At 39.0% G+C, this 23,356-nt stretch overlaps 1 protein-coding gene across 2 annotated transcripts in view; it reads right to left on the bottom strand.

Moving 5' to 3' along the window:
- Window positions 1–23,356, bottom strand: part of ADAMTSL3 (ADAMTS like 3) — a 187,587-nt gene that overhangs the window by 5,298 nt on the left and 158,933 nt on the right. For both annotated transcript variants that reach the window (XM_040600771.1, XM_040600770.1), the window contains exons 22-28: window positions 21,591–21,718; window positions 21,114–21,242; window positions 8,843–9,025; window positions 6,651–6,770; window positions 5,665–5,877; window positions 3,060–3,243; window positions 343–547 (exon numbers count right to left, since the gene is read on the bottom strand). In XM_040600771.1, the coding sequence (XP_040456705.1) occupies window positions 343–547; window positions 3,060–3,243; window positions 5,665–5,877; window positions 6,651–6,770; window positions 8,843–9,025; window positions 21,114–21,242; window positions 21,591–21,718 (1,162 nt within the window). The remainder of the gene's footprint in view (window positions 1–342; window positions 548–3,059; window positions 3,244–5,664; window positions 5,878–6,650; window positions 6,771–8,842; window positions 9,026–21,113; window positions 21,243–21,590; window positions 21,719–23,356) is intronic.

Consider the following 23,356-nt stretch of genomic DNA (forward strand, 5'->3'; position numbering starts at 1 on the left):
TCTTCAGGGACTTCAGAAGTACAGCTATGCAAACATGTTCTCAGAATGCAAAAAAAGTGATATAATAATTTAAAAATGGAATACATAGTAATGGATTAGCTTATACAATACACTGAAACTAACACTCAGGTTTGTGTTCATGTTTCAACATATAAAAGTAGATCAGACATCACAAATGAAAAAAACCCACCAGGATCTGTAATTGACTGATCTGAAAGGTAATTACAACTAGTGCCACACAGCTCTTCCTTTGTGCAAGGGAACAGATGTTCAGCCAGCGGTATGAGGACACTGATACACTTTGATAAGATAAGGAGTTTCCAGAAGAACACTGTAACTTGCCTGGCCTTTTGTCTGTATTGTCCCCACTGTACACAAATGACCCAGACAGGGTTTCCTTCCCGCAGGGCGGTCTCTGTGTATACAGGCATCTGGTAGCAGTGTCAGCATGCTGCCGTTGGCTTTTACTTGTTGACAAGTTACTTGTCGATAGCGAAATCCATTGCCACAAGATGCAGAGCACTCAGACCACGGGCTAGTTACCCACCTACAGACAGCAGAGACAATTTTATAGCAACTATGAAAGCACTGCAAACTTGCTGGTAGTTTGCAGTGACTGCAAATAAAAATCAAAAGAACCTGTTATTGCAAGTTTTAGAGGTGAGAAAAGGTAGGATCAGCTTTTTCAGTTAAGCAAGATCTTATAAATTCGGTTCACTGATGACTTCTAAGATAACTGTGGCTCAGTGTATGCTAACAGAAGTTATACTGCTTGTTACCCAGAAAGGTTATACTAGGTAAACCCTGCAGACCCTGCTGGACTTAACATTTCTGAAAGAAGGTCAGCCTACTTTCCCATAACTCATAAAATGAATGATATCGATTTAGTTACTATTAAGGCAACAGGCATCATAACTCATCCAAACTTACTACATCAAGATCTTGCTAGATAATGGCTCAAGCAGAACGTGTTATTTATTGATTGCAAGTTGCAAAGATTTAGTCTGTCTTGGCAGCTACGAACAATACTGGGGAAGCAGCAGGTGGTAATACCATTTATTTGACTCGATCTTTTAATAAATCTAGGTTAGAAATACAGAATGGGACTTTATGTGTAGCACAACTGTGATAACGGGAAAAATATTCTACTCTCTTTAGCAATTATTTAATTTTCTTGCGGTCAAACAGCTTATATCCATTCAAGGAAGATTAATCTTTTACAGCCTGGACCTTGCCTTTTTCTCCCTTTTAAAGCTCAAGGATTTTTGCAAACATTTGGCGCAGCACATGCACAGCAAGTCAGTAAGGCCCAAATTTGGCAAACACTTAAAGCACAAGTGAAGTACATTCTTAAACCCTTACACTTGCTTAACTGTACTTCTGTGCTGTGCTGGAGAGAAGTGATTAAACACCTGCAAAACACTTTGAGTAATAAGGGCCCGTGCCACTGCCCGTACATCTAAAGCCTTTATGATTCGATGGATACTTTCTGAAGAGTGGCCTTGGGATGAGAAGATCGAGAAACAGGTAAGTGGGGTGATGGAAGGGGAAGTCTAAATATTTTGCACTTCCCTCCCAGGTCAGTAATCACAGGGAAGGGGGAGACGTTAGAGGCACTAGAAACCGGACCCAGGGCTGTTTTCCAGGCAACTTCCTCTATGCTCTTCCTACATAGGAAGCATGGAATACTTCATAACAGAAAAACAATTTGTATGTTGGCATACATGTGTAATTCAACATAGAGTTAATGATGTTAGTGTACACATAATCCCCTTCAACTGGTAAATATATAAAGCCAAATTAAAAGCAAAATAAATCTAAGCATTTTAATAAGAGAGAATTTATGTGCCAGTCTGTTTGGCCGTATGAAACAACTGATGTTTTTTTGTGGTGAATACTCTGGGTACAGCGATAATCAGATGGTGAAGTCATGCACTGCAGTCAACCGAAAAGGCATGACCGTGCCGGGGGAGCCCTGGGCCCTCCGGTATCTCCTAACTGTCATCTGCTCTGAATGGCTGGATTTTAAGAAGGAAACCTGCAACTGAGTCTGTATGTTTCAAACTATTCGTTCTATTTCAGTATTTTTCCACTGGCAAAAAGTTTGCTTCTTATGGGCTGGCTGGGGTTCAGACTCACAATTTAAGATGATCTGGGGTTTTGGCTGCTAATAATGAAATATAAACAAATTTCTCCTGATATTTATCTGTTGCTATGTTTTCTGTACTTAGAACAGAGTTTAGAACGTACTGGCAAGATGCACTCCCACAATGTCAGTTAAGGTCTTAACACTTCTCTCCAAACATTTTCCAGTGAGGGACAACTCCAGAACGCGTGCATGACTTTTCATTCCTCATGGATTTTTACGTTGCTGACAGTGATGGCCAATTCTTTTAAGCAGCGGAAAGCACTTGTTTTGAGGACTCCTGTGGGGATTCCCTGCTAAAAACCTAGAGCAACGCCTTATTGAACTGGAATGCTCAGTGCAACTCAAGGAGCCTGGAGGCAGGGGCTTGGCTTTTAGAGTCAGATGTTGTGGTATATTTCCCTGTGATATAAAGATTTTCTGCCCCTAGATCACAAGGTACCCGGCTGATCCAGTGACAAAATTGGCAGGGAAGGGCATGCAAGGAGTGTGACTCTGTGGCGAGGGGCGTTACATTCCACAGTAAACATCCTACTCAGAGCTCCGCTGGCTCGGCAGAGAGGAGGTGAGCACAGAGTATCCTGGCTGCTTGTAACATGATGAGTTTTCTCTCTGTGTGTTGGCACAGATTCTGCAAAACTAGCGCATCGCAATGCCTCGGAGAGACCTCCAGCTTAGCTTTTAAGGTGTTCGTGTGGCAGCAGCATAGATGCTTGCACAGATCTCACTTATTCAGCTGAATCAAGCGCTCCCCTACTTGCTTGTGATCCATTTTCACATCTCTCACACTTTAGGGTTCATGATGAAATACAACCTACGTTTTAGACTTGAGTAATAAACACAATGTCAGGAGGTTTGTGAGTGCATTTTAATACACAGAGAGCACATGAAAACAGAGCAGAAGGGAGTTTACCTGGCAGGGCAGTCCTCTGTGTTGCATGCCTGGTAAACGATCAGTGGCTTTTGCAGCTCTCTGCATAGCGATGCATTTACTTTCTGTTTCTCTGCATTCATGCACTGTAGCCTTCTGGAGCGGGTTCCTGAATTCCCACAGCTAGCAGAGCAAGCACTCCACTCAGCATATTCCCATTTATAATCTAAGAAAAGAAATGGCAAGTAGTGTGAGCGAGGCGCTATACATTGTAACTGTGTCACATTTTAATTGATTTGGCAGGATATTCTGTAAGCTAGAAAGATACTGCATCCTCTGTAGAAAAGCGAGTATTTCAGCGCTGTGAAAAGGGACCATAAGCCAAAGTAGGATTCAGTCCTACTCGGCTTCCCTGCAAGTTCAGCTCTTACATATGAGCGTGAAGCTCTCTAGAAGGCAAATGGGATCAGCATATGTGCACATGAAGGGCAGGACCTGGCTCACAGTAGGAACTGATGAACTTCTTTTAAAACTTTCATAACATTTTTATACAATGAGCATTAAAAAGAGGAAACTGTAAATCAGGCTCTCTAGGTTTCCTGCTGTTCTACAGTAAATTTATTCTGAAGAAAACTCGTCTTACTCCAGACACTTCACATAATTTCAGGATTTAAGAGAGTCCTGTACTAAACTATAGAAAAGTATTTAATGCATAAATAATTTGCCACTGAGGCATCTGGCAAGATGAAAAAAGAATTTGTTTAAAAGAGCGTTTTATATTAAAAACCGATCACCTCTAACAATTACTACCTTTATATTTAGTCGCAATTCCAGTTACCCCTTCCCCCACAACTTTTTTTTTTTGACACTTGGTAAAAGATGAAGTACTATGCAATGTTGACAGATTTTTATGTGATCACAGAAGGAGTCAGATTTTTCTGTAATAACCAAGAATAATTGATAGCTACCAGCTGTGTCCACAGGCTCACTCTTCCAGCACATAATGAATTCTTTAACTTATTGTTTTTCAATGTTTCCTTATTACTTCTGGGTTTCTTAAAATAATACAAAAGGGCCTTTTTCAAAGTAGAAATAGTTAAATTTACCAACTGCAACTATGATGGAGAGACTGTATTGTTTGTTTAACTAGGATGATACTGCTCAGAAGTGCCCTCAATATGCCTACTGTGCAAAAACCACCAAAGGAGATTTTGCAGTCATACAAATGCATGGGTATTTCAGTGATGAAACATTTAAAGAAGCATCAACCGGAATAAAAGCTCACAACTAGAAAATGGAATCTCCCCAAAATACTGAGCAGCCTGACTAGAAAGGGTATTGGGCAACCAAAAGGCAGTCCGGTGAAAGACTACAGGCGGATAGTTCAATATCTGGCTAGACCTGTTCAGAAATTCTAGCTTTAATGAGTTCTATGTTAGGACCAAGGCCTGGATGTATTCTTTTGGTAAGCTATTAGGATATTTTCTGACTCAGTTCATTAATATTCTGATCATATATATGTTTCAGAAAAATTACTTTGTAAATGTGACTGACCCCGCAACCCCATGCATCCCAGAACTATTCTCACTCGTAAAAGTAATCCACTGTCAGTCACTAAGAACACACTTTTACACAGTGTAGGGGATTTGCAAGATCTGATCCTACTGCTTGAGCCCTTTGCACATAACCAGTAAGCCAAATCATATTAAAAGGTTAATAGATAAAACACAAAAACTTTCATTTTCAACACATACTTGTTTTTAAACCTGATTTGCATTCCCCGGGTATTGACTGGTTAGAGATTTTTACTTTTTTCTTAAACTACCAAATGGAGTTTGGTGCTTTTCTGCCACTCTTAGTAGGATCTAAGTTCCTAACTGTCTTTTTAAAAATCCAATTATAATGTAATTAATTTCTAAAGCAGTTCAAATTTTTAAAACTTTATAAAATGTTCGCAGATACAGCCTATTGCCCTGCTGGTCCGTATGTAGGATCCTTGTTGAATTCATCTATAATCCTCAGCTGCACGTTTTATAACCTACTAATAGAAATGCAGTTTTGTGCAAGCACATTACATTGGAGAACACTGCAAAGCGTTCTTGAAAACTTAATATTGAAATAGATGAGTGTGCAGTGTGCCGTAATACATTGATGTGTTTAAGGGTGGCTACCATGTCATCGTAATGACACTGGAATATGACAATCGTGTTAAAATTATGATGATTAGAATTAATGTATTTCCAAAGATGACCTCAAAGTCAGTTTTGTTTCAGTTTGGCGGGCTGTCATGGCAGCAGTTTGTATGGTACGTTGAGGGGGAAGTTGAAAAAACCTGCCTGATTTAAAACTCTTAAGGAGCAAGACACTGAATCAGGCAACATTCTTGCAGCTTCCCAGCTACACAGGTAAGAAATGAGAACCCCCACATGACATTTGAATACACATTAACTCTCATTTCCAACTCTGAGGATACTGATTTCCAACTCTGCCTATTGATTTAAATGGGACTAGTCACATATGTGAAGTTAAACATGTATTTATGAATTACTTTCTATGTATAAAAGCACGTTAGGTTGCAAGAAAGTCTTTACAGAGTGAAAGAAAATATTTTAAAATTTAAGAATTTGTCATATAATTTTCAACAAACCTTCCTTCTTGACATTTACCCAAACTGACATTGGTTTTGCACTAGCTGAAGTCCAACATTGGAATTGTCCAGCAAATTGACCAGAGCTGGTGTTCACCTCTAGGATACGACCCCCAACCAGGGTTCGGTATTCCAAGGTCTTAACTTCTTCAACTGGACTATCTCCAAAAAGCCAGTGAACTGTATTTCTGTGGCTGGGCAGCACTGGGCAACCTAAAAATCAGCAGCACGTTAGCAGTTTTTTCTAAACACATTGAAATGTTTGTACAAAGCATGTATGACTGCACGATTCCACGTAAAAGACCTTGCCAGTCTAAATAAAAACAAGAACATGCATATATTCACTGAAGTCCAAGCTACAGCTCAAAATCCTGACTGCCCCTTGAGGGGTATCAGCTGTGTAAGCTGATGTATACTTACCACAGCTCTTTATATTTTCCCTTTCAATAAGTTCTTACAAACTTAACTTCTATATGAACAAAATGGGTGGGGGGAATAATCATTTCAAAGGAATGAAGATTTCATCCCACACTCTGCAACATGCAAACAGGTTTTTAATGAAAGTGTTTCTATCTGTTTTGGAAAGGTGTCAAACACAGGCACAAGCAGGGATGGAAACAGAGGTATTCATTTTAGACAGAAAAATAAACTGTCCTAGAGCCCAGTTGAATCCCCTCCCATCATTTTCAACCAAAGCTCAAAGAGAAATTACGCAGCTTTAGTCTCATGGTGAGTCACCTAGATGATGCCTAAAGGGTCACCATTTAAAAACATTTTTTGAAAAACTGAATCAAAAAATAATTGTGTTTCTTACTCTGAGGGTCCCTCCATGATAGCAGAAAGCTGAGATATGGTTAGGAAATCCAGAATGTCACCAAACCAAGACTCTTCAGAATAACACTCATTTTTCTCCATGGGGCTCCCTCCATTTTAATGAAATGAATAAATAATACAATTTAAATGACAAACCAGAAAATACAACATACCTATTCTTAGTGGATCTCCAGGCACCACACTGACATTTGTACCAATTCCTGATGCCATTAGGACACGCTTTCTTCTGCTTCCCTTTGATAACAGAGTATTATTCCCTGTAAGTCTTTGTTCTGTAACACAATGCATAAGATACCTTCTTAGCACAATTTGAATCATGATGTTAATACAAAATTTGTATGAAATTATCCCACATGCTAGTTATGAATCAGAAAGGTAATGGCGCTTTGGAATTTGTTAGGATTAACTGGATTTATGTAGTCAAATTGTTTGTCTAACAAATATACTTCAGATCTGTAAACAGGGAAATGCAGAAATTATTTATGATGTTTATGCAAGTTTCTAATTTATTCAAATTTATTGAATATTATTTATTAGAAAAATAAGCCTGTAACACTTAGTGTAAAAACAAGATTTACAGGATGTATGATGTATTTCTTGTTTCTTGTGACAATGTTATTTATTATTTCATTACCAGTCATTCACATACAGAAATTTTAAGAAAAATAATTCTCTCAGTAGAATCAGGCCAATTCCTCTGGTCCATTATGTGGAATTATGACAGAGTGCTACAGCAGAAAAAAGAAGAAAATCTTTTAAAATCTCATTATGCATAGAGATAGCATAATGTATGCAGAATCATATGCCTGTCACTATAGCAACGCCTCCTTTTTATCATATGCCAGACAGAATAACTGCCAAAACTGTGGGCAATCTGTCAATAACACACAGTTCTTGCCACTTAGTCAACATTTCTGCTTTAATGAATCTGCATAATACCTACGATTCTTCCAGAATGGTTTAAATCTTTTGCTATATTCTAAATTCTGTGGGTCATTTTATGTTCAACATTTTTCCACAGTATGGAATGCCTGTGCAAAGCCTCCTGCTTGTCTCTGTAAACACTGGGACAAAAGAGGTTCCGCAGAACCTGTGAGGCCAGTGCCACACAGGCAGAAGGCTGGTTGCCCTGTCAGTCCTTAGGAACCTGTATTAGAAAGGCTGCACAGATTTTGCTCTGCTGCTTGACTGCCCCAGGTCAGGCAGTAATTGCTGTAGTGAAGTCCAAAAGGCTGACGTGATGTTGCTTCAGACAACATTGAGTCAGGGCAATCAGCAAGTTCTGACACCAGGAGTCATCCCATTTCATTGCAGTTTCGGCACAGCCAAAAAATTGCAGCATTTGGCCCTCTCCTCTCCACTCAAGATTTAATTAAACTAACGTCATATGACGAGGAATAGAAATGAAGTTCAGACTCTTGTAAGCAGTCCTCCCAGTCACATCATTATAATAATACTCCTCTCTGGAACATGTGAAGTTTTGATGTTCTCCACGAAAGCTGAAACCAAGAAGGGAGCTCCAGTCTACACTCATCCTGACACAGAGACTCCTATTATGTCTTTGGTACGTCTTCCTTGGCCAACAGATCCAAACAACTCTAAGCTGCCTTACACGTGTGTGCCAAAGAAAGAAGCCTTTGTAACAGGATTGGCCATGTGTAACTGCGTTGTACTTCATACAGCAAAGTGGTGAGAAAGTTAACCTCGAGAGCTGAATGATCCATTTATTGGAGCTATTTGCCAGGCATGATCGTATTATACAGTATAACATTATTAATCTACTTACAATAGAGTCATTTCAATGGAGTTTTTCTTTACATTTTCTATTCTGAGACTTAGCAGTTCATATTCAGAATTTTTTGTTTTCCATGTCCCTAAGTTTTATTGGCCTCTATAATAAAAAAAAAAAAAAACAAAAAAACCCCAACAAACCCACAACAAAGCCAAACCCAGCCTTTGCTTTCATTTCCCTGCATTTCCCTGCAGATTTTCTGAATAACTCAAGCCTGCTGCATTTCCCTAGATAAAAGCACTAGGAACAATGCAATATTACAGTGGATTTAGTCTTCTAATGTGTCTCCTGCCTCTAAGGGCAGATATTTGTTGCCTGGAAGCAAGAAGATGGAACAACTTTTGAAGAAGTCACAAGTCAAACCATCTGTACCTAGATACAGTATTACAGGAAACACAAAATAGAGAACACATCCCAGGGAGTCAGATACAATTGAAAATTCCAAGTTCGTAATATAGCGTTAAATATCCCTCCAACTATTTTATTGGTTAAACTTCATAATCAAAGTAGCTCACTGTTGTTATCAGTCAGGAATTCTCATTTAGCGCTTACCAGTTAAGTGGAGAAGAGATGCAGCTTCAGCTTTTCCGAGAGCGTTATTTGCTCTGCAAATGTATGTTCCTGCATCTTCATAGGAAACATTCCTCAGAAATAAAGAGCCATTCAAAACCAGGAAAGAATTGCTTTGTGGAATATCCTTCATCTTGAACCATGTTACATTTGGTTGGGGAACACCTTTAAAATGCAAATAATTAAATCATTCATTGTGAGAGATAAACCATAGGGTTTATACTGTTAACTGCTACTATAACATCCAAGAATCGTAAGTTCCTTTGTCATGTCACAGGTAGCATAAACCAAACAACACTGCAGCAAAATAAGTAGTTTCTCCACTCACAACAAAACTTGTTAGTTGTAAGCCCTATCAAAAATTAAGCATCCCACCTAGGTTAAAGGTTAAGCACTGTAAGGCAAGCTCTCAGAACAGCTTTAGAAACTGCCACCAGTCCTACATAAGCAACGTGCTCATGTGTCTTGCAACTGAGAGATGTGAGACCATTAATCCCGATCAGGACCAGCTGATGTAAAGATCTGCATAGCATCTTTTCATTCAACCTGCATCCCAGAATATATGAAGCAAGGAAAAAATATTCCATTTCTGATTAAAATGCGAAAAAAAGAAGAAAAAAAAAGAAATGGAGGCAAAATATTTTTCATTAAAAAAATAATAAAGATCTATGTATCAATTAGATTAGAAAATCCATGTGGCCAATTTCTGCCAAAAAAACTTCTGTAAACTTCTCCAAGTTGCAGATGTCATATGTACAGCTTGTAACAACGTGGTGTGAAGGAAAAAGAACAAAACTATTAACAACTAAACAAGGAGCTCAGTTGTTAAGCAATCTCATTTATCATGTTACAGAGACCCAAAGGTCTATCATCATTCCTACTGTAATGCTTGAACTCTGAGAATCTCAGCATTTGCAGATAACTTGTCATTCTAAATTTTAATCATTTAATGACTTTGGACATTTATTTTTAATTAGATGATTTTTCTGCTGTCACAGTACACCTCCGTGGGAGGACTTCTACTGTTCCATTTTCTTCAACCATTGGCCTTTAAGAAGAGATTTTGCAAGCTGGCAAATCAGACACTTCATTGCTTGTGCTCTGCTTGAGCTGCAGCAGCAGACGCGCTCTTTCAGAGCTCCAAAATCCTAGATAAATCACTGGGTAAGCCTAACGTACACGGCATGGTGAGGAGCCACAGAGGAGCACAAAGGTGCAGGGCACTAGACAAGTCAGAGCAGTTAAACTGTCTTTCACCTAAGTCTTTTTTTTGCTAAACATACTGATCAGTGCTCACTGAGGACTACCAAAAGAGGTTCTGCTAAAGAAGCTGACCTGAATGTGGGACACTTGGAAGTTTCAGCCATATTGAATGCTAATTCAGTCTCCTCTCTTCACAGATCGTTGTGCAGTATTACTTTACAGATGATGTCTTCATGATGTGGAATAGCCTTTAGGAACAACTTTAACATTTCAATCACTGGCTTAGCACTTCCAATGCACACCTCAAATTTTTCCTTTACTGTAATAGGAACCAGACATATTTTTTGGAACTTGCTATTACACTAAAGGAAAAAGTTCCCCCAACCATTTTGTCTAGAAAGACAGTGGAGAGAAACACTCTTCAGCATAATCACAGATTTTATTCTAGACAATTTAGCAGCTGTTCAGTGCTTTTAAACTCATGAAATTGTGTTTTACTGAAAAAAACCTGCGTAAAACAAAGTACAGATCTGCAGAGTGCACAAAGGTCAAAAAAACCCTGCTGTTTTTCAAGTTTCCAGAGGAATCTTTATGCCACTTTGAAAAATCCTTTTGGAATTAGGATGAAGTCTTGCTTTAAGGGTCTTTTTTCCATTTTACCCCAGCTTTCTGGCTAAAGTGTATCATTCTCAGACATATTTTTCCTTTAGAGTGTACTTTCCATGGCCATTCAGGCGTATATGCTTACTATACAGATGGGCTGAGGAGGTGCTGTGAGGATGCTGAGCTGGTTTAATCTGAGGCCTAGAGGTTTGCAGCCAGACTACCCTCACTGGCACCAAAATCCAGCAGACTGATCAGAGCCAAAAATAAGCCAGAAGCAGCACGGTTGAGATGGGACCGAAGTCAAAAGATTTTATGTAAAATTCCACAAAACACAAAAATGTTTGGAAAGGTTTAAATTTAAGCTTTTAACCTGAGCCTCTATCAAACTTCAGCCCAGTATCGTCTCACGATACAGTCCTCCCTCTGCTCTCACCACGTCATTCAGAAATGTACCTCATCCCTGGGATTTAACTTAAGTATTTCTTTCTTCCAAAGTTGGTTTGTATCCTAGAGTTTATCCCGGAAAAATTGCCATGTCTGTACTCTTCTACCCATGTCTCATTCAGAGACATGCAGAGCCTTTTAAAACCTGGCCTGGAGCTCAGTTTGCAGAAGAAATCTGCAGAACAGCTTTGCCTCTCATTTTAAGTTCAAAATTGGGTATCTGTCACACACCTTAAACTCAATTTAAGTTACAGCAAATGATTCCTCTTTCTTTCTCCAAAGAGCTGTATACATTTCTCTTTAGCGGAAACAAGCAATACCACACGCACAAGTAAATCAGACCATTTCTCAAGAGAATGGCGTGAATACACAAACATAAATTCCAGGTCTAAGGAGCAGAAGTGTGGACAGAGCCCTGCATGGCAGTCCAGCAGCCACTCCAACTGAAATGACAATGAATCTATCCAAGCAATCTTAGAGGTGCTGTCACTTACAGATAAGGGGAGGGGGGCAGAAATCCATGAAAAACCATCAGTTAAATACATCATGGAAAAAAACAACACTATTATACGTGATTATCGCACACTATCATTTTAAAACAATGTTATCTAGATACCTTCAGAGCGCATCCATAAACGTGACCTGTTTGAGTTGAAAATAGTAGTGGAGATAATCACAACATTCCTTCATTGTATTTTACCCAAAAACTACTATGAAGTAAGATTTTTTTTTCTAAAAGTAAATGATTTTTATGTGAACTGTATGCTGAGTCCCTCTGAGCTGGCCTCTTCACAAACGTTTTGAGGACCCTTCAGCTTTTTGCATTTCATGCACGTTCCTTTTCTTTCCCCAAACTTTGTGCTATGTGGAAACCAATTCACTATCCAAGTGAGCCTGGTAGATATTGGACCATCTGCTTAAGAACAACTGGTATTTGAAAGCAAGTTCCCTCCGTGACCTTTTTCCTGGGCTTTTGGTTAGGTCGCCATCAGGAGTATTAAGGCAAATCCTCAGCTTGAGCCCTGAGCTAAGGGCAAAAGGAAGATACCTTTCAGAGCAGAGTTCAGGAACCTGTTACAGGCTGGAATATCGCACGAAGGGAGGAGGGGAGGCGGGGGAGAAGAGGCAGTTGGGTGTCTGCACAATCTGCTGCCAGGACACAGCTGTATGCTAGGAATCAGTGCGTCTAGCCCTGCCTTTCAGGGGAAAACTGGCGAGCACAAATCCGCTATAAAGAGTTGTACATTCAGAGAGGTGCAGCAGAGAATCTGGCCAGAAACTGTTTTTTTGTGTGGTACTACCACATCTGCTGATAGACACCCTATAAATGGATACAAGAAATTAAGCAGGAGAAAAAGACATCTCTTTTAGTCCAGCTCCTCTGCGTTCTTCGGCAAAGCAGTGTGTACATTTCAAACTCTTCTGGAGAGCTTCAGTTTATCTGTATATTCATATTGCCAGTGAAAAATTCTTTTCTGCCATAACTCCTATGAGAGACACTGAGTTCTTTCGTATACTGTCATTTCTGGAATTCCTATCAGGAGAAACTCTTACACTGTTGGAGGAGGCTAAAAATCCCTATTTTTAGGTGTGTATTTACCTTTTTAATAGTGTCTGTGCTTAACAGTGCTTTGCATAAAACTTCTTTGCATAACATAGCACATAACCCCAGTGTGCAGTCACCATTTGCACACTGCAGGTGATAAAGCTTCCATCATGCTGATTTTTTTATGCTTCTCCTTTAGAAATTAGATTATATTTACTGCTGTTGAGATAAGATTTTTCTTCCCTACTGGTCTGCAGCACTGCACACCAAGTCTCATCTATCAGTTCTTGTGAGAAAGCAGGCAAAGTATACAATTCCCACATTCCTCTCTTGACAAGACTTACAGTAGCACTGTCTGCAGGACAGAGTTCAAGCATACCATCAAAATGCAAGAAAAGCTGCTCTTTTTTTTTTTTTCCCCCTAGGCAAATAGTTAAGGCCTAAAACCTGCACTTCACCTCTTAGTGTTCATGGAAACAAAACTGTAAAAGTTTTAAGTATTGTTTTCTTATCCAAGGAGAAAATAAACTAAGCAAAAATAAGCCAAACACAAGGTGGTGTTGTTTTCTTCTTCTTTTATTTTTTTTTCTCCTTAAAGGAGCTGAAATTATACTTAAGCTTTAGGACATATCTCTATGACTTCATGGAAGGGTTCATCCTGTGCACAAGGTTGAATTTTAACTGCAGATGCTTGACTCTCCTTTACATAAAGGTTGATTTACTTAGGGACTTTATATGGACACAATAACATTCGCAGTCTTCAAGAGTCTTTTCCATTATAGAATTGAAGCAAGACTATTACAGAGATGTTTAAAAGCTAATTACATTGAGTTTTAAAAATATTTCCTCCTTGCCACTATAATTCTCTGCCCTCTGTTCTGACTCAAAGAAATCTCTACTGTTGTCATTTGTTCTTTCCCAAACGGTTTTAAGATGTGTCTTTCCTTTCAGCTTACTGTCCAAATTTAACACATCTACATAAGCTGCTTCTACAGAATGGCTGCCTTTCTGTACCCATCAGAAGACAACAAATCACTCTGGGAATCATTTCCTAGACTTTCTCTTCAGGAAAAAAAGTAAATCTTCCAGTTTGTAATCCTGGAAGGAAGTCGTTCCCTATCTACACCCAAGAAAATATTACTTTCAAGCTGAAGAATTCCTGGTTTGATCCACAGCCAGTACAAAAAGGGGAAGAGGTGAGAGAATGGCCTGCAGCCACCTTTGTTTCCTCGATACCCCACCTCCTTGCAGATGCAGCTGAGGATGAGCCCAAAGGTATCAACTCACCCAAACTGCCAAAGGTTCAGAATCCCCGAGTGCAATTTAGATCCCCGTGATTCAAATGGGAGATCCATCACTGACATCAGCTACCAGCAGAATCAGTCAATCTTATCCTATGGCTCCGAGTCAGGAAAGCGCTTATGCACAGGATTAAATCCATCTCTATTAGCAAATGCGATTAAACACATGCTTAAAATTAAGGATAGCTGTAACTGTCCTTCATGAACAAAACCTCAAGCCTTCTTAGTCTTAGAAAAACCTTAAAAATCGGAGTCTTACTCTTGCAATGGATCTAAATCCTCTGATGTTAAAAAATTCTACTATAGACTGAAGTGGCTATAAAACTTAAAATCAGTTTAATCTATTTTTCTGACCTCAAACACAGGTTATTTTCCACTAGCACTGGAGCAGCTCTAAAATACTCAATGTTCCATGAAAAAAGTCATTTTCCACCATGAATGGCCCTGGGACAGCAAATGTTATGGAAAAAAACCTCCAGCTCCGGATGGGACTGTGAAACATGTGTTTAAAAAACAGAAAAAAAAAAAAAAAAAAGGAAAAAAAAAGGAATCTGCACTATAGGGTGCCCTTAAAATATTCAGTGTTCAAAAACAAATTTCCTCCAACCTTGAAAGCCCTATGAAATATTACACACCATAAAAAATCTTGGCCTACTAACTAGTTGCTCTAAAACATTGGATATGTCTTCAGAAATTTTTTCCCCCAGCTATGTAGAATCTCATAAAGTATTCTGTATTTCCCATTCAAGAGCAAGGCAGGACTGTGCTGGCACAAATCACATTTTGCTGCACTTCACTAAAAGTTTACCTAACTTTAGAGGCTAAATTCTATGTCATCTTTCAGAGGAAATGATTCTGGGTCAGTAATATACACAATGAATGCAATCTGATTTATTTATTCTAGGCTCACTAACACCTACAGTGGATTTAGCATAACAGTGCAATTTCTTTGATTGATACATCTTCATATCTTCTCCAGCAGAAGTCGCAAACTGCCTTTACATTCACCCAAATTATGCTTAACTTCTAGCAAACCCTAAAAACCCTAAGCCATGCTGCTGCTGAGGTTACCTGCATGGATCTTGCCAACTTTACCAGGCATAACAGCCTTGGACAGAGAGCCAGCATGAGACATTTTGGCACTTGGTATGATCCTCCAGCCTGCCCTCTGACACTGCCTCATTCTCTTGCAAGCTTTCAAAGCCATTACCTCTGCCTCTTCCTACCAGCCATGCAACAACCCCTCTTCCTAGGTGGTAGCAACATCTGGCAGGATTTAGACATACTTACTGACATCTGCTGGCCTCCTTAGAGGGGTTCCTGAAGCAAGACCCCTTCCCATCCCACTCTTGCTACAGCTCTATTGGGTCCTGTTTAGTTCTCTGGCTGTCAGCTCAAAGAGAACACGATCTTTTTTCCAGCTGCAGAAGTTTACGGCTAATATTTTTCAAAATCAGGCACGTAAAATCAGGCAGCTATGTGTAGGCAAGTCAATGAGAGGCTCTGAGTTAAGTATGAACTCAGAAATGACTGTTAGACTGAATTCTGTAGTCAGCCCCCAACAGAGACTTGGTTGGGGTGCATTAGGGCAATTCTACAGTTCAGCACTGTTACCAGAGACTGGTCTGCCCAACTGGTTAGTAATTATACTTCCACTGTACTGAACAGCCGTGCTATATCACCAAGGACCCAGACATTTAGGATCATAAAGTAGATACACATACGCAGGGACTTGGAAAATCTAGTTTTATCAGAAATCAAAGAACTACATCGGAGTCGCCATTCTTAGTCAGACCTGAAGTCCATTTAACTCAGCACTTTGTGTCTAATGTTGGGCATGTGGGGAGGTGTAGGGAGACCACTAAAATCACGGCATCGATTGAATCACCCTTCCTCAGTATACTTTCCTAGCTTGCAGAAGCAGCACTTCGGCCGTCATGCTTGTTTCCTCTAATATTGCTCTCCTCTCCACCTTTCCCATCACTACTGTATCCTTTTTGAGATGAGATTAGCAAGTTCCAAACAGGATTCACCACAGCTTTAAGCAACGGCCAATTTGTATTTTCTATTGTGCTGTCCATTCCTCTGCCGTAAGTTTTGATGTGCCTTTACAGACACCACCCAGTACGTGTGCTGGTGTTCCCACAGAACTAACCAGCACGCCTCCACAAATCTTTCTCTGAGCAGCAGTCATTCAGGTACAGCCATGTGCACATGCCTATACTTAAGGTTATTTGTTTTATGTGGACATTTATTCTGCAAATATAAATTCTGACCATCCTTTGCCCTCATTTAGCTATTAAACATTATTTGTATGATCCTGATGCAACTCTTTGCAGAGACTTTTAGACCTGATTAGCCTTTATAAATCCTGATTCTTTATACCTTTAGTCAACTAACTGTTCACATTTTTTTCAGAACTTTTATGGAAATGTTGAACATCACAAATCCCAGAACCGAGTCTTGGGGAACCCTGCTGGTAACCTCTCTCCACTAAAATTTGAACACTTGTTCTTTCTGATCATTTGATCAGGTACTAGCCCCAGTGTGCTAACCTCTTCTGTTATACTATGAGAATTAGTTAAAGTTTACCTGGGGAAGTTCCTGACAGCTTTTTGCAAATTGAAGTAGGAAGTATCAAGGGAATACCCACCTGTCTGCTGACCATTTGAAGAACTCTCAACAGAGTTTTTTAGATTTTACCTTCCTTTAACACAATCCATCTTGCCCTTCCTGAATTTGAAGGAAACCCCTGCTTCAATAAGGAAAGCTGGGAGAGAAAAGGAGAAACACCCAAAACAGCAATAGTGTAAACCATTCTGGTTTATGGGGTTTTCCCCAAAGGAACTCTGTAAGCTGTATTTACATTAGCAAGTAGCGCAGGGCATCAGGAACGTGCTTTTAAAGAGGCAGAGTAGGTACCAAGATCCCAAAACACACGAGATGTGTGCTTGGATGAGGGTCGCTTTGGACTACTTGGTGAATCTTGCCTGGACCCTTGGACTTACTGCCCATTAGCGTTTGGAAAGTAATGGGTATAGTCCCCAGGCACACCTTTCAGCTTAGTTACATCCAAAGGGATTAATTTTTCAGGTTCCCAGACTGTTGCAAGACACAAAGCAAAGCACAATTAAGCTTTTCAAGTACATCTTTCAGTCCTCCCCGCTTATGCCTGATCCAAACAAAAACTCTAATGTAGATGCACTTAAAGTAAAAAGAAGTGTAAGATCAAAAGATTTTCCATTTATTATACTAATTATAATGTCATTCCTTCCTCGTAAAATAAGTCTGTACTTACCCCTTAATATCTTTGAAATCCATTATTAATACCTTTTAGAAGAACACACAAAAAACCCCCTAAAAGAAATTAAAAGCCAGAATCCTATGTATTAAATTGCTAATTTTCTTCACTGAGATGTCTTCTGAGGGGTTTAGCATAGAAGACAAAGAACAGCATCAAAGTTACATTTGGAGTAGGGCACGTAAATGAAGGAACAGATGGAAAAATCAAGTTCTTGATTTGTCTGGACCCGTTTCAAGTTCCAATACTGACAGCAAGTAGCTGGTCCATCTCTGTGAAGCGTACGTGCAAAAAGATGACCCTTCAGCAGGCGCTGCATATTTCTCACGAGTGTCTTATCAATATTTTATTTTTAGAGAGCCAAAATATATGCACAGGAATTAAGAATGTGGATGAAGACAGGGTTTCTACTTTTAAAAGCCTCTGTGCCAAAATACTCAGAGATGCAATATAATATATATATAATATACCCAATCTCAGTGCAGTCTATTTCCCTTCTACTCTGTTACCAGGAGGTGGCAGACAATGCACATTTTAAATGTAATTTCTTGCCCCCCCCCCCCCCCCCCATTCAACTTAGAACTTTCAAGGTTTCACAATAAATGGAGTCTGACAGTTTTAGTTTATTTTAGTAATAATCACAAGACGATCTTTTCTGCAAATACAATAAATGTTATCCAAGAGCAATTTGGAGCAATCAGTATTGATATTTATACCATGTGTGTTGATTGAAAAGCTCTTGGCTGTAAGAATGGAATATGAATCTATCCAGAATGTTATGAATATCTTCTAGCATATGCTCATGTGGGAGCTATAAAAGTGAGTTTATTATAATTAGTGGAAAAATAGTTTTGTTATAAAATTAAAAAGAGAAAGGAACTCAATGCTATTAGCTTCAGCAGTTTAGCTAACAAACTGTTCTTTGAGCTTCTATTTATAGAATGCTCTTTAGCACTTTAAAGGTTTTTTTCAATCCGAATGTAATTTTTGGAGTGTCCAAGGAAGACTTTCAAAAGCACAAAAAGAACCAAATCAGTAACAACAACAACAACAAAAAAAACCACAACCAAAAACCAAACCAAACAAAAAAAAAACCCCAAAATGAAAAAACCCTGTAGTCACCTGGCTAATACTGCATGTTATATTAAACTTCAAGTCCTTTCCGTTAAAACCATCAAACAAGCTGTCCTGTGTAACATGCCCTAATGAACCCAGGGCCCCTTAACTAGAATATATTTGGTTTTCTTTAGGCCTTGGATAATTAAGAGGTGTATTGTGCAGCCATTAGCCAGCCAGCAGAGGAAGCTGGAAAGTATCTCTTTACAACATCACCTCCTCTCTACCCTTCACAACTGTCTTTGTCAGACTGTTGGGTAGGTTGCTCCAACTTCCAGCTGAAGTTCTGCTCTATGGCATGATATTCTCCCCTAAACGAATCGTTAATTTACTATTTTGCATAAGCGCACACTTTTTGTATCTATTTCAGAAAACTCCTGAATAGACCTTTGCACTGCTTAACAAAAAAGGGAGAACTCAATATACCTATTCTCTACAGATAGAAACAATAAATTTACAGATTTACTCACAGAGAAAATTACAGTTTGAACAACTATAAGAAAGTATTATAGATTATTCAGCTTACAGAAAAAAACCACATAAGTCATTGCAGCCAAGAAATTTAAAAGTAATTTAAGATTTCTCTTAGTGGCATGGCACTAATGTTTTTCACATACACAGACACCTTATTTATCAGATGGTTCTTCTTATGGAGGACTATTTTGTGGGCTACCGGGAGTCCAATAGATCAGATGTATCTGCTTGATGCCACTGAGAAATCTGCATGAGTAACCTCTGTGTAGAAGGATCCTGGATGATAAGTATGTAGCAGAACATGAAGAACACACAGAATCTTATCTAGTAATACTTCACTTAGGACAGGCCCAATGAAAACACCCTTCTTTACGAGCATGCAGGAGGAAGGGCACTGAGAAAAAGGTACTCCAGACCTGACACTAAAAGAAGGGCTCTCTTAAAATTACTTTTACAGTTCATTCTAAGAGATCCTCAGCTAATAGACAGTCACATTTGGTCACTATCCATGGGCATTTTGACTAGATATTAGTTGTAAGGATTTGCAGTGGGCTATTACTCCAAGAAGGCAAGAGATTATTACTCTAAATCAACATGCCTGATGAGGAGAAAAGGACTTTTGCAGACTCACGTGGCCTGTTTGTAGGAACAGATTTAGAGTATAAAAGTTACAAATACTTTTAGGTTGTTTTGGTTTTGTTTTGATTCAAACTCTTGCTTGTCTGATAATTCACATGATGTTTTATCAGCATTCTCAACAAAGTTTGCATACTACTACACTGCAAATGGACATATTTTTGGTCCCATCTATTAGACAAATGTTAGCATAAAGTGCTATTACATTCAATCTTCTGAAGTTAGTGGTTTATTACTTTTCATTAAGGAAAGCAGAATAGAAAAACTCTGCTTACATCACTGCAGAAGTTGTTCTGCTTCTAGGCTTAGTGACATTTTAAGACTTACAAGCTCTATTTTATTCACAAACAGTAATACTTACTTCCTTGGCAATCACAGGAAATCAAGCAATTAGATAAATCATTTTTTAAGTCAACATTGGTGCCTTAGCATAACTAAAGTTTGGCTCATAGCTATACACAATTCTAAAGCATTTGGAAATCTACAGTCCCCTGTGAAAATATTAATTTATATTTAAATTGCTAACTGCTTACCCATCCTAACAATATTAATATTAACAGTGTGACATTAACTCTCTGCTGAATTTGAGATGTAGGTCAGTTATACACAGAGTTGCCAAACTATAGCTGGAAAATATTACTTCATCAAAGAATTAGCCTTGGTACAACAGTGAATAGCAGAGCCACATGTCCTAATATATGTCAGCCTGGCGCCACTATTGTATGCAGAACTATTTGCATATATATATTTCTATCACTACTCTGGTTCAGTATCAACACTCCTTCTGATACGCACACCCCCAGCAACATGAATGGCACACTGACTCCTCTGAAGTCTCTCCCTGCTCTCACTTGCAATGTTCACCATTATTAGCACTTTCATACATCTTCTTCAACAAGGCACAAAAGGCTCACGGTAGCTTATTAAATATTTGACAGAATATTGCCGCTGTGAGTTAAATCTTACAATTTAAACTTAGCAGACGGAGATGCTGATTAAAAAGAAAGGCTCTGCCTTTCCAACAAAGGTCTAGAGAACAAAATGAAGCAGTGAACTGCTTAATGCACATAGCTTCTGATTAACATTAACGCTGCTCCACAGATGTTGAGCTAGAAAATATCTATATGCTCTCATGGCTCGGCACTTTTCTTTGTTTCCTTACTGCAGCTGCAGACTGATGGCTCTAAAAGGTAAGTTTACTTCACTGTCAGGTTTAAAGTTCTATTAAGCTATGGCTGGAGATTTCATTTTCAGTTTTAACAATAGTCTAGACATATGTGCATCTCAAATAGGGATAAGGAAAGTTCTCTGATGAGCAACTCAGCTGGCCATGCTTGCTATTGCAGCAAGACAGTCATTCACTCTGGTCGGCTTTAGGGTCTGTAGCGGAGCCTCAGACCACTTCATGGAAAGAAAAGTACTTTTAAAGGAAAGTCTATTTGAACATATACGTGTGTGTGCAAATTAAAGTGACAGACAGAAAAGAAATAGGACTGGTGTGGGTGACCTGCCTAATAAAAAGTTACTAATCAATTATTTTCTGCCTTCACTGGTAATTTCTTTCAAGATGTCGGGTAAAATTTCGATTCCAACATTACAAGGAACCTCAGTACAGCTCTTGCTTACCTTTCACTGGGCATTCAACCATAATATTTGCTCCAATTCTTGCCACGATTGTACCTCCAACAACTGCTGCGAGACTGCTGGCTTCCAGATTTGTAACATTTAACACAGAGGACAAGATGACAGGAATCTCTTTGAAATTAAAGGGATAATCAGTTTTAAAAGCTTTATTTGACTTTTAAATATAGATCCTGTATTTAAAATCATCATGTTTTGAACAGAATTCAGTTTGTACGGCATCAGCCAGAAAATACAAGTGGGGTAGATACCAGCAGACTGGGTTCACACCTGCTGTGGTTTTAGAGCAACAAGACCATCTTATTGCTACCTATTAAATCAGGCAGAGTTTCATGGATTGTGACAAAATACACTGTTTCACATTGGAGTGGGTCTGGGTGCTTATATATTAAAAAAACCCACAACCAAACAACAAACCAACAACACAAAACCCAAAACACATGCCTGATTCTACAGTCTTACCTGCACGCAATAGCAATGATGTTTCCATATCAAAACCAAAGTCATTAACAACCAGGCATCCATATGTACCAAGCTCTTTTTGAGTAGGATTCTGAATCTGCACTTTTCCAATGGTGTCCAGGTTCACCCTGCAGAATGTTCAAGGAAAGATAAGGGTTATGACCCTGGGGCATACACCCAGCTGAATCTTCTTGCAAGAGTTACAGGTACAGCAGCAAAAACTAGACCAGTGCATGTAGGAACAGTTCTGCCTTCTCCGCGGTGACAAAAAGTGAGTGCTAAGGGATACGTGCATGGAAGATTCTTCAGATATCCTTCTTCTACAAAGCTGTGTCCTAGTTGCAGCCCTTTGGAGGACAGCGAGTTTGCTACTGCAAACCAGAATCCCTCAGGAACAGCAGCACGAATAAATCAGACTAGCATAATGGGAAGTATTAGGCTTAACATGAAATGCATCTCTCCAGAGCAAGTTTGGTTTTCAGCAGGATTGGGGAATTCACAAATGTGTGGTCTCATCCGACTTCCAAATTACTGCAGGGTTTTTTGTTTTGTATTGCTTTTTTAATATTATCATCGTTAAAGCTAAAGTCTTCCACCAAAAGCCCGCAGGTGTCCTGAACCCCTTGCCGGCCACGTGAGGACGTGCTCATGCGTGGCTCAAGTACAGCCTTCTCCTACAAACCCAGCAGATCAGCAGCCCATTTACCGCCTCACATTCTTTCTCAGATGCAACGGTATTAATGTCACTGGCTTTTGAGTACGCACACATATATATGGATTTGTGTCTAAGAAACCTTACTGTGAAAAAAATAGGAAAGAACCAACTTTGCCAATATATCCCTTAAGTGCAAGAATATTAGTCTGGGCTAAAACAAAGGCAATTTGTGAAAGCAGACATTAGGACTCAAACAGATACTTGTGAATAAACAAAGCACCATCATATCCAAAAAATGCGACATAACTGGTGGGAGCTCCATGGCTCCAAAAACATCTGCACTTTCTAAAATGGCTTACTTCTGGTGTCTTTGCTTTAATTGAAAGCCCTGTAGAAGTATATTTTTCTTGGCAGTGTGGTTAATCAGTTAAGTATGTTGAGAAATATCCATAAAACACCTTTATCATTTCAGAATCATTTTTTTCATTGCTCAAGAGCTAGCTACAATTCTAAGAGGTTCACACACGAAGCTGTTGTTAATATTATCAGGTGAGCTTCTAATTTATCAGCAATGAAGTAAAAGTATTTGCTCAGTCTTGAGCAAATATCTGAGTATTACATACACTTGCTGTACTTGTTCTTCAGGTACAGTTCTCAGGAGTGACGGTAATACAAGTCTTTTATTATTTTGTATTCCACTGTCCTCAACAGAAATATTTGTAAATTCTAAAGTATTGTAAAGAAAATAATCCATAAAAGCTCATTCTTTCTAAATTGAAGTTATACCTAAAGATATATTGTCTTGAAAGATGGTGAGGGTACCAGTTAATATTTTCCCTCCTTAAAATGAGTAAGAACTAAGACCCATTTTCTTCTATACTGTGATGGAAGTTTTTAATGTGTTCCCACTATATTTGGTATCTGATAGAATCCAACAGGCTTCTTAATTTAAGTATTTGTTCATTTTCTGATGCAGCTGAAATGGTTGAGGCGGATTACAAAATTCAGTTAGGACATCCAAAACACCTCATCTAGTTAAAAATGTCAGTCCTCCCACATAATATCGTGGAAATGGACATAATACAGTGGGATGTTAGTAAAGCCAAACGAC

Source organism: Falco naumanni, chromosome 7 (assembly GCF_017639655.2).
Source record: "Falco naumanni isolate bFalNau1 chromosome 7, bFalNau1.pat, whole genome shotgun sequence".
NCBI classification, from domain to species: domain Eukaryota; kingdom Metazoa; phylum Chordata; class Aves; order Falconiformes; family Falconidae; genus Falco; species Falco naumanni.